At 42.5% G+C, this 12,690-nt stretch overlaps 1 protein-coding gene across 1 annotated transcript in view; it reads left to right on the forward strand.

Moving 5' to 3' along the window:
- Positions 1–12,690, forward strand: part of B3GAT2 (beta-1,3-glucuronyltransferase 2) — a 186,883-nt gene that overhangs the window by 114,447 nt on the left and 59,746 nt on the right. The window contains exon 2 of the mRNA XM_014547341.1: positions 3,922–4,120. Within this exon, the coding sequence (XP_014402827.1) occupies positions 3,922–4,120 (199 nt within the window). The remainder of the gene's footprint in view (positions 1–3,921; positions 4,121–12,690) is intronic.

Here is a 12,690-nt window from a genome sequence, read left to right on the forward strand (position 1 = left end):
GGATGGGATGGGATGGGATGGGATGGGATGATGGGATAGGATGGGATGGGATGGGATGGGATGGGATGGATGGGATGGGATGGGATGGATGGGATGGGATGGGATGGGATGGATGGGATGGGATGGGATGTGATGGGATGCCAACTATGTGACTTCCCATCCCGAACACTGCTGCTTTTGGTAGCATACCATGACCCAGAGTTAGTCGTGGTAACTGTGGATTAAAGGATTCAACCTTGTCCAAGGAGATGTCTGGCCTTTGCCTTTGGACCCTGGGAGTTGATCTCTGAGCCCTTGGAATGTGCTGCCTGATGAGTGTCTTTGTTTCTGTGGGGCTTTGAGCCACATCAAGAGTGTGATGCAGGGTGGGGCTTTCAGTTGGGTGGTATCAGCTCAACCTCCCAAGGGGCTGGAGGTTGGGGTCGGCCTTGTGGGTGAGCAACCAGGTTTGCATTCTGGACACAAAGGCTTAGGTAAGCTTCCCTGGTTGGCAATACTCCATGTGTATTGTCACATCAATGCCAGAAAATCAATGTTGTCCGTGACCCCATGAGGAGACAACATTGGAAGCTCCACGTTTAGACCGTTCTAGACTTTGCCCTGTGAACTTATGCTCTTGGCTGATTTTAATAGATATGTATGAAAAAACAGGTGTGCGTGTATATGTGATATATGTATATGTGTATATATATATATATATATATATATATATATATATATAATCTTTCATTTCTGACACAATAAAAACTATACCTTCTTTAAAGTTTTGAACACTTATAGGCAGATTTTATATATCTGCCCATAATTGTTCTTTTTCAAAACTTTAATATATAAAATCTGTCCATAAGTCTATGCAATAATACTAGCATAGCACTTGATAAGTGTGAGCACTGTTTAAAGAACTCCATATATATTAACTAACAATACCTGATATAGTAAATGAAATTTTTAAAATTTGTATTATTGGAGATTGTTTTCTCCTGACAGTCAAGTGCCCTTGTTAAAAGCAGAAAACTGTTACTTCGAACCTACAGTTTGTATGCCATATTACATCAGATAAATACCCCTTTCTCTCTCCAATTATCACGGATCTGATGCTGGCAGGAACAAAGAGGAAACACAGAATATCAATAAATCCTTAGTCCCCAAAAGACATTACCTTCTTTATTATTTAGCAGTTTGATAGTGCTGTGCCCATTACAAATAGAATTTCACACACACTGTCCAAGTGTGGGTAAAACTCAACTCCTGCTGCCCCTTTCCCCCTCCTTCCCCCACCCCTCCAGTTCTTATTGTTCTGAGTGATAAGATAGGAAGGGCCAAAACTTGGACCCTGATCTTCTGACCTCAAACCCAAGCCTCTTTCTACCACCAGTTTGTGCTTTTGCATAACAAATAACCACTTGATTACTCACTTTTTTAAATGTGTGCAATCAGCCCTATTCTAATTGTCATGATTCAAAGCATATTCAGAGGCCAGAAGTGCACCTTACATCATCATATCCATCCTCACTACAGCTGCAGCCAGTGCTTACTGAATACTATGTTATTGTTCTAAAGGTTTTAAACATATCAACTCATTTAATCACAAGGACGGTCAATGCTGAAATAACTCCCATAGACAGATCTATTATCCATTCAACTCTTACATTTGTGGAAAATAGCTATAGTGAAAACAATGTTGACCTTGGGATAAAAAAAAAAGAAAAGAAAAAAGAATTAGATTCAAATTCAGTCTCTTATGTTTACTGGCTGGATGACCTTAGAAACGTTTATCACCCTCTGAACCCACTTTGAAGGACTATTGTGTTAAAATGTGTTCAGTGCATTGAATGGAACCTGGTTCATCTAGTTCTTGTACAGCATCTCTTAGTTTTAGGAGCGACAACAGGAGGCGAGTCTTGTTATCATATTCATTTGACAAGTGAGGAAGAAGTTCAGATAGGTAACCGGTGAGTGGGTATCTAGGGCATGGACGCCGCTCTCCCCATTCTGAGGCAGCTCTTTTTCCCGGGTGCCATGTTGGCACCCTGTGGACAAAGTTGACCTGGGTCTCAGGTAACTTCTAAGCCTTGTAGTAACCTGCCTGGCAGACAGTGTTCCCACAGTTGGGCTTCTGTGCTTTACGGCATTACTGCCACTCTAAATAATCCAGTGCTTCTGGACCTTACAGAGTGACAACACCTCGACTATGACAGTTCTGACAGCAGTCTGCTTGGGGATTCTATTAGAACTTCATTTGGAATTGGAGGGCTTTTGTTTGGGGTTAGTTCAAGTGTAACTCTAAGCAATTATACCCTAGTTATGGAATGATGGTTTTGCTGGCTTAATTGTATTCTATTTGAATAGAATTCCAAGCACTTGTTGGAAAAGTAATGGGCCTCAGTTTCCCAGCCCTGATGCTATTCCTGCTTCAGAACCAAGCCTTCTTAATGAGTCCCTTTTCTGACTAAATCTGCATGGGTAAATTCTTAGGCTGAAGCTATAAACTCCTGATGGGCAGAGAAATAAGGGAACAAACCCATGTCCACTTTGTTTGAGGGATTCATTTCACTTAGACCCCCGAATACATGCCCAACCAAGTCATACCTAATATGGCACTCAAGAAGCAGAAACTAATGAATATAGGCACTGTAATTGTTAATGAAAATTATGCTCACAAATAAATCAATGAAAATTATTTTAAAAAACTAATTCAAGTCAATGGGCTGCCAGATTTGGAAGAAATTGCACCTAAAACATTGATAGCATTCGATTATTAATTTTTATATTTTGGAGGTAGGGTGTTCATAAAATACTAGAGGCCCAGAGCATGAAATTCATGTGGAGCGGGGGGAGTCCCCTCAGCCCAGCCTGCACCCTATCCAATCTGGGACCCTTCGGGGGATGTCTGACTGCTGGTTTAGGCCTGATCCTGGAGATCGAGCCTAAACCGGCAGTCAGACATCCTTCTCACAATCCAGGACCGTGGCTCCTAACTGTTCACCTGCCTGCCAGCCTGATCACCCCTAACTGCCTCTGCCTGCTGGCCTGGTTGCCCCCAACTGACCCCCCCCCACCACAGGGACTAGATTATTAGTGAGACAGGCAGGAGATACTTTCTTATTTAATAAGATACTGCAAATCAACCTGTGCAATGAACTAAATGTTTATGTACCCCTACAATTCATATCCTCAAATCCTAACCCCCAGTGTAGTGGTATTAGACAGTGGGGCTTGGGGGATGTAAGTAGATCATGAGAGTAGAGCTCTCAAGAATGGGATTAGTGCCCATATAGAAGGGACTCCAGAGAGTCTCGCTCTCTCTCTGCCTTGTGAGGACACGGTGAGAAGTCAGCAGTCAGCCACTCTGAAGAGGGCTCTCATCAGCCACTGAATCTGCTGCCACCTGGATCTTGGACTTACAAACCACCAGAACTGTGACAAATAAATGTTTGTTGTTTAGGCCACTCAGTCTCTGCTTCTTTGCTGTAGAAGCCTGAAAGGGACAGAATATGCCACCCCAACATAGGCTACTTGGCATAAGTATTATATTGAGGTGAAGGCACTTGAAAAACAGCAGGTGTCAGAAGGGCTCTCTGATCCTCTTTTCTTCCTGAAAGCAGGAGCTAAAACTCCCAGGTGAACCATGTCCTCGCCATACCAGGAAAAAATAATCTCATCACCATAGACAGGGAGTTGAAGCCGAGGAAATGCCATGCAAACAGACCTTGTTAAAATAATTTGCGTCTTTGGTGAAAGCCTCTCATATGTTTTAGCTAATTTCTCACGGTGCCTCTCTGTTCAACATAGTAGAAAAGCATAGGTGTTGCCACTTCTTTGGGGTCTTTATTTCCTTATGAGAGTTCCCATGTCACATGAAACATATTAGTTTATATGCTTTTCTCCTGTTAATCAGTTTTATGTCTGTTTAATTCTCAGGTCCAAACAGAGACCCTTAGTTTTGTCTCCCCTACAGTTTCTGGACAATGAGGGTGTGATCGTAAAGGGCTGGGATGCCCACTGCCACTCTCTTCAGAGCCTGGGGTTGAGGTCCTGGGAGAACGGACAAAAGCTGGCAGAAGGCAAGAATTCCTACAAAGCTTTCCTGGATCTTTGTAGCACTGGTAGAGAGAGGAAGGTAAACATTTCTCCTTGTCCCTTCCTTTACAAGTTCAGATTGGGAGGGGGGAAACATTTGTAAAAAAAATAGTTTTTTGAATTGTGGCCCTTGTGAATTTGGTTTTGGTACCATTGACTATTGTTCCTGCACCAGAAACAGCGATTGCTTTCCTTTTGGCCTTATTTTGTGTAGCGAGAGTTGGCCTTGGCTTTCTACCTGCCAGGGCATGCAGATGGTTGGGCCTGTGTCTACAGGGAGCAAATGGTCAGATTGGGGGTCCCGAGAACATGATGGTACAGACATGTGGGTTGAATACCATTTGTGGCTAGCATCCTACCAACAGTGACTATTTCTCAGGGGTGAGGGGAGGTGTCTACCTCTTTCTTTTAAAGGCTGTCTGTGTGTGTGGCTCTGGAACTTGGGAGGGCTGCATCGTTTGCACCCTCTTTGATGATGCTTCTTGTGACCATAATTAATCCATTAAAAGGCGTACTGATTTTAAGCCATAAAAAGGCTTTTTTTGGCTTGTAGTCACATTGAAATAGATATACCTTTGAAGATTTGGACTTTTATATCTAAAAGGATATTTGGAGATCTTTTATCATAAACAAATAAAGATCAAATTAAAAAGAAAAAAATTAATAAGGCAAAGATGAGAATCAGCCTGGCTGGCCAATATGGCTCAGTGGTTGAGTGTCGATCTATGAACCAGCACATGATTCAGTCCCCAGTAAGGGGCCTGCAGGAGGCAGCTGATTAATGATTCTCTCTCATCATTGATGTTTCTATCTCTCCCTCTCCCTTACTCTTTGAAATCAATAAAAATATTTTTTCTTTAGCCCTAGCTGGTTTGGCTCAGTGGATAGAGTGTCGGCCTGCCGACCAAACGGTCCCGGGTTCAATTCCAGTCAAGGGCACATACCTTAGTTGCAGGCTCCTCCCTGGCCCGGGCCCAGGTTGGGCTATTGCAGGAGGCAACCAGTCGATGTGTTTCTCTCACATCGATGTTTCTCTCTCTTTCCTTCTCTCTTCTACTCTCCCTAAAAATCAATGGAAAAATATCCTTGGGTGAGGATTAACAACAACAACAACAAATATATATATAGTGTTTCTGTATTTATACCTAACTCATGGATAAGATTTAAAATGAAACTTATAAGATCTCTGTATGCATAAACATACAGGCAACTGTATGTGTATGTCTATACATATGTGCATTTATGTATATGTTGATCTTACCTCCAGATGACATTGCCAAAATTAATTTGTGAAAGAGTTCTATTTAATGGCTTAAGAAAAATAAGTGCTATATAAATTCATAAAACTCTCAGATGTATAAAAACTAACTCCAATGCTTTTTTTAAGTTCACATGATCTGGGATAGTTTTCAGTAAATAAAAGTTAGTTTAGACATTTACACTATGGAATACTATGGAGTTGTAAAAAAGAGGGGTCTCTTATCCTTTGGGACAGCATAGATGGACCTGGAAAATACTATGCTAAGTGAAATAAGCCAAACTGAGAAAGACAAATATTATATGATCTCACTTATTTGTGGAATCTAATTAATAAAATGAATTGACCAACAAAATAATACCCGAAGCATGGAGGCATGGAACAGACTAACATACTTCGATGTGGGCTTAGGGGGATGAGAAGAGATAAACCAAAGAACTTACATACTGTACTTATATGCATAGCCCACGGGCAACAGGGTAGTGAAGACCTGGAGGGGTGGGTAGGGGCTGGGAATAGGGGAGAGGAAGGGAGGAAAATGGGAGATATCTGTAATACTACCAACAATAAAAAAATTATTTAAAAAAATAAAAACAACTATCATACACCTAGAAAAAAATAAAGTTTGTTTAAGTTTGTTGGCTAATAAAAACAGGCATATCTCAGAATTGTGAACATTAAATATAGGGCAGTTGTACAGATTCTTCTACCTGAGCTTACTAGTCAAATAAGCTTATGTTATCTCTATTGAATGTTTATGATTATAAAAGTATAAGTTCAACCTAAGAACAAAGCATACAATAACAAATAAATTTCTTCTTTTTAATTTTTATTGTTGAAAGTATTACATATGTCCCCTTTTTTTCCCATTGACCCCATCTAGCCTGACCCCACCCCCACCTTAAAAACTCTTACTGAATATTCTTATATTCATGGCAGTATAGCTGTTTGAATAAGTTCAATTAGAATGTGTTCTTCTTGTAACAGGACAGAATTGGAAACATTGGATATATTACCATGGCTTTGACTGGAACATCATATTTGAGAATATGCATAGAATTAGATATGACCAGACAGATTTAAGGAACTCGGATCGACTTTATAAAGTCCCTGATACCTTGTTTACAGGGTCCCAGCCTTATAGGTGAGTAAGAAAGGTCATTTCCTGGCAGACCCAGGAAACTTAAGTTACAGGGGCCTCCAAAGGAGAGGAATTTACCCAGACCTGCAGTATGGCAGGCAGTCTGGTGCCAAGTTCCGGACTTGGCTTTTCAACCTCTACAGACTTTTAAAGGTCCAATCTGAGGTTGCTTCTTAAAAGTTCTGGCAAAGGAGACTTAAAAGAGAATACGTGATAAATCGCTATTCTTGTTGCACGTATGTAAATAATCAAGCCAAGTTTAATAAGAGTAGATTTGTTTTACAAACAAACGAGTCCTGCTTCAATGCTCTCTGATAACAATGGGGTGGCAGCAGAGAGGACATTCTGGGTTTCAGTAACAACTATGACACACCTTTGTGGCTGTCGAACAGGGCCATGTTCACTGACTGAATGTTCCTCCTCTTTGTAGACTGGCTCCTGTGATGGCGTGTATTTTGTCAGTAATAATATTTTCCATTTTTCTCCCACTTTCCTGACTTGATGTCACTAAAAATTATAACTGCCCTTTTTCTGAAGCCCTGCAAGCTGGTAGATGTCAAAGGAATCACCACAACAAATCATGTGTGGACAACCTTCATACTTGCTGCTGTAAAGCCTGATGCCCCCACCAGAGACATTCCAACTACAAAAAAATTAAAGTCATTGGATTGCCACTGCCTGTCCTCCCTCCACCATCTGAAGATGCCTCAAGCCCAACAACTAAAAATTTTCTTAACTGGCTGCCCTCCAGACTCAAAAACTGAGTTTGTAGTTTCTTCTAGTCATTAACCTTTGTTTTTCTTTTGTTTTCTTAGAAATACCCCTAATTAAATGCCAGTTACTCCTACTATATAAAGGACTAATTTAGATGCTCCCCACGTCCACCTACACCATTGCCTCCTCAAATAGGACATGGCTGTTTAACTAACTGACCTATTTTCAGGACTGAGAGGCTGATTCAATGAGATATGGAACAATCTACCAACCCAGCTTCTGGATTGTGACCCCAGTATTATTTTGGTAAACAAACTATAGTACATAGTAACCTATTGGGTGTATTTTAACTTTTCAATGGCAATTTTGAAACATATGTAAAAATAGTATAAGGAGGCCACATTTGAGCTTCAACAATTATCAACTCATGGCCAATCTCTTCTACTTTACATGTATAAATTACTTTACCTTTTGCAACAGCTTGGATGGACCTGGATGGTATTACGCTAAGTGAAATAAGCCAGTCAGAGAAAGACAAATACCATATGCTCTCACTTATATGTGGAATATAAACTGATGAACAAAATAGAAACAGAGGCATGGATACATGGAACAGACTGACAGTGTCAGAAAGGAGAGGGTTTGGGGGGCTGGATGAAAGAAGGCAAAGAACATATATGCATAGCCCATAGACACAGACAACAGAGTGGTGATAGCCAGAGGGCAAGGGGGGGGCAGATAAGAGGAGGTGGGCAAAGGAGGGGAGAATGGAGACAGAAAGAGACTTTGCATTGGGTGAGGGGCACATGATGCAGTATACAGATGATGTTTTGTTGAGTTGTATACTTGAAACATATATAATTTTGTGAACCAATGTCACCCCAATAAATTCAATTTTAAAAAATATAGTGTTTAAACTACTCTCATCTACATTATCTCCTTTGATTGTCCTAACAACTGTGAAAGGTAGGTTGTGTAGTTTTATAGTTAAATTCTATTTCGAACACATTAGCATTTTAATGTAAATGCCAATTTTTAAGATAGTGAAGCAAAAGCTATAGAGTTTGCTTGTATTCTTTATGCATGCTTTATTGGGTTTTTAGTATCCTAATTCATTAATAAAGGGAAATGGAGGCACACTGGCATGTCATTATCTCCAGCTATTATTCAAACCGAATTGAATTATGTTTAATAAAATTATTAGGATAAATTACAGATTTTTACTTTTCTAGAAAACTGCTCTTACTGAATAACCTTGATCTCAACTCATCCTATAAAAATGGAATTTTACTAAACAAACTACTTCCAATGTCACATTTTGTGCACAATAGCTGCAAACATCTAAAATTTAAGGAAGCACTGTAATTTAGAATAATTCGAGGCCAAAAGTGACATTTGTAGAGGATCCAGATGCATGACAATCACATAAACCAAAGGAGCCATTTAATCATGGTCTGGATGTTATTTTTCTGACACTTATCAGTGAAACTGTCATGGATCCCTGGAATTGGGGCTATTAGAATTATTTATTTTGATATCACCCTTTTCCACATAATTGTGTTGGATGTTTTAACAGAAATTATTTATGTTCACATGCATGTGGGTATTGATTATCTATACCTGCACATTACATTATTACTTGTACATGAATTACTTCTGATTCTTTTTACAACCTGATTTGCATACCCATATTATCATGTAGATATTTGCAAATACGTGTGTGTGTATTTATATATATATATATATATTCCTGCTCTCTTTCTTACTTGACTGAGAACACCAAGGATGTCCCCAAATGTTCATCTGAAGGTTGATTTAGTCACACTGGCAGAACCCCAGGCTCAAATGTCAGATTGGATCAGTTCTACCCTGTGCACTAATCGCGCTGCCGTCTTCCTGCTGCAGAAGTTACAGTGGCATGCTACTCATCAAGGCAGAATGTAAATGTTTAGTGATTATACAATATGTTTTTGTTAACTCCCCAGATGGGATTTTTTTTTTTACCTTTGTTTGTTTATTTGAGAACAAGAGCTGAATGCTGAAATGCAGTGGCTGATGCCAGCAATCCAAGGCTTCATTAGTACAGATGAAGCAAAGCTCATTTGTTACACAAATAATTAGAGAGATTAAATGAAAATAAACACTTAGAGGATGTACAGAAGCTCTGAAGTTAGGTAATCATTTTAATTACTCTGGTGACTTCTACCAACCTTCATTACCAGCCACAGATCAAGTTCAAATTGTTTTATGTAAGAATATCATAAACCACAGGGAAAAGTACGAGAGCTGCCCAATGATTACGCTTCATAAAATGACATTTCTTCAAGCTTCCATTTAAAGGAGTTGTTTCCATTCCCGTACCTGACAAACTCTCTAAATATTTAAAGAGTGATACATTTTGCACTTAAGAGGGTTTTACCCTCATTTTATGCTTCAAAAGGACATTCTTAATAACATTTGTATTTCTATATCTTTATTGAGATTTGATCATAAAAGATGTGGGCCCACATTTTGAGACACTGACTGTAAAACATTATGGCATATTCAGTAGATTGAGATAAATGCTACTCAGAATCATGTCATCCTTATTTCGTGACAGTCTGCACCTTGTCTTTGGGGTAAATTGATTTCCTCTTTCTTCCCTTCCCTACCCCAACCTGGGAAAACTCTACCACACACAGGAATGCCTTCCTGACAAGTGGGGGCCCTCTCTCAAGCTATTGTCAGTCCAGTTTAGAATGGATTTCATTTTACATTCCTGGGTGATGATGGCGCTTCAAGATCGCCTGAGTTACAATCTTTAGAGGATGTGCTACCTATATTTAAATACCATTTATTGCCTGCCTTCACAATGCCAACTCCTCTGCAAAATGCTTTGCCTCACTGATCCTACTGAGTCCTTACAAGATGCCCATGAAGTATGTATTATTGACTCCATACTCCAGATGAGAAACTAAGGCTGTGAGAGGCTCATTGGCTTTCCAAAGTTGCCTAAGTAGCCCAGCTGGGAACCGAATCCAGGTCTGCCTGACTGCAAAACCGTGATGCCCCTAGAGATGATGGGATGAGGAAAACCTGGATGCAAATGCTGACGAAGGACAGCAGAAAAGATGACGTGACCTCCGGGTTGTGGATGTGCTAGTTATGTGTTGTGTTGATGACATCTGTGAATTCTGGACACCAGACGAAATCTCAGATTCCAAAATGTGATTGATTTTGAAAGTGTCTCATCTCTGAATAGCCCTGGATGCTTCTTTACCCCAAAGAAGAAGCAATTAGGAAATAGGTTTTATGGTGTAGTGGGAATAACCAAGAGTTCCATACTAATAAGATTAGTGGCGCTTTTTAATGTAATTCAGTAACCACTTGAGTTTACTCCAGCTAATGCACAAGGCATTTCTTTTCAACTGCATTAACATTTCCGACAGGATGAACAAGACTTGGGTATTCTTTATAAGGGAGGTGGGGGTACGTGCTGCTTTCTAGTATTTAGCCAGTTTTGCTCAGTGCTTAGAGCATTGGCCCATGCACAGTGGGGTTGTGGGTTTGATTTCTGGTCAAGGATACGTACCTGAATGCAGATCCAATCCCCAGCCCCATTGGGGCATGAGGCAACCAATTGATGTTTCTCTCTTTCTATCTCCCCACTCCTCCCTCCCTCCTTCTCTAAACAGTAATGGAAAAAAATACCCTCAGGTGAGGATTAACAAAAAAAGAAAGAAAGAAAAGCCTTTACTACATTGTCTTCCCTTCTTCCTTTCCCAGGATGCTGACATCGATTTCTGCAGGCGCACCCCAGGCATAGGGGTTGTGTTTTGCATACTCACAACTGTAAACCTACCTTCGCCTCACCTGGGTTCCCAGGCCCGTTTGGCTAGCCCAGAATATGTGAAGAGATGAGGATGTACTAATCTGCCGGGTTTAAAATATGAGCTGTGGGTGATACAGGGAGGTGGGGACAGAAGGCTTGCCCTTGAGGGGTGGGGGGCAGGGGGGTTGTTAAATCTGTACATTTGACTCTCAGGTTTCAGACTCTGAGGGGGAAGTTAGGGGAATTCACTGATGCGCCAAGGCGTGATGATAGGTGGGAGCAGCAAGGTTAGGCCCAAGACACCCAGGAGCTTCGGAAAGGTGGAGGGACATCTGCCCTCACTCAGAAAGCGCAACCGGGGGGATTTATTTGTGAGCAAGACCGAAGACAGACAACCGAGGGACGATGGGCTCCGAAAGTACCATAAGGGGAGAGTGGCTTTCCCACAGCTTTGCAAGGGTCTCCCTGAAACGTGACTCTGAAGTGTGGTCCCTCTTCTTCCTGGTACATTACAGACAGCCAGGGATCAGCTAGTAGGCCCACAAAATAGAAAAACTCCAAAGGCGGCACCAATGGTTTACTGTCACAGGTCTACACATCATCTTATGCTCTGTTGGATTTTGATTGCACGTGTTTACAGGTAGGAGGGCCAGCCCTCTGGGTCCGCCTGTGTGGGTACTGGTATCTGCAGGCCACGCACAGGGGAAGCCACTGGCTAGACCCGAGCACACGCGTTCCATTTTCACTTGGCTACTTGCCACCGACCTCGGAGAAGTCACTTTAAATACTGAGCCTCAGCTTCCCCTTAAAAAAAAAAAATGGTGGTGATTCTACTTCCCAGGCCTCCTTGAAAGGATCGTTGGGAGGTTCCAATTGGAGTAATTCCGATGGCAGCGAACTTCGAGTAACGGTGACGCCAAATTACTGAAGACCACAAGTTAAACGCATTCAGCTGGAGTTTCAGGACTTTCCCTCCACTGATCTAACTGCAGTCAGGCAGCAACCTCTGGGATTGATTCCTTCTTAAGGGCTATCTCACATGCCAAACACCTATGCGTCCCCCCTCCCCCTCGGGTCTCCCAGGGCTTCTATCGATTTCTGCCTTTCAGTGAAAGCGCTTTTGGTTGCCGCGGTTCGCACACCCCAGCACACCAGCCCCGCCGCTGGGAGCCAGAGAAGAATCCTTTGCCCTCTCCCGCCTCTCCTCCTCTCACTCCACACCTTAGGTCTCCCGAGTTTTCTGCACGTGAATGGGTTCCTGGCGGATCTCCGAAGACCTTGCAGTGTTTCAGAAAGCTGGGAGCGCGCGGAGATGAGCGAAGGAGCCTCTGCCCCCCTCCCGGAGGTCGTGCGTCCCTCGGGGACCCTCCTCCCGCGCCTCTCGGGGCGGTGAAGCCGCCGCCCCCGGAGCGAGCTCGTGGGGCCCGACCCCGCGGAGCAGCGGGCCCCCTCCCCACTTCCCGCTCGCGGCCCCTCTCCGCCAGTAGCAGCGCTGCTGTCTTCCCACAGGAGGGCTGGGAGGGCGCCCGAGTCCGCAGCGCCCCCGCCCCCTCGCTTTTTCTTTCTTTCCTCGGTTTGGGATCTTGCTACCGGAGCCGGGAGAGGTTCGGAGAAGAGAAGAGCGAGGGACCGGAGTGCAGGCTTCCGCTGCAGCGCGCGAACCGAGCTGGGGTGCTGCGTCTCCCG

This window comes from Myotis brandtii, unplaced genomic scaffold (genome assembly GCF_000412655.1).
Source record: "Myotis brandtii unplaced genomic scaffold, ASM41265v1 scaffold471, whole genome shotgun sequence".
Lineage (NCBI taxonomy): Eukaryota > Metazoa > Chordata > Mammalia > Chiroptera > Vespertilionidae > Myotis > Myotis brandtii.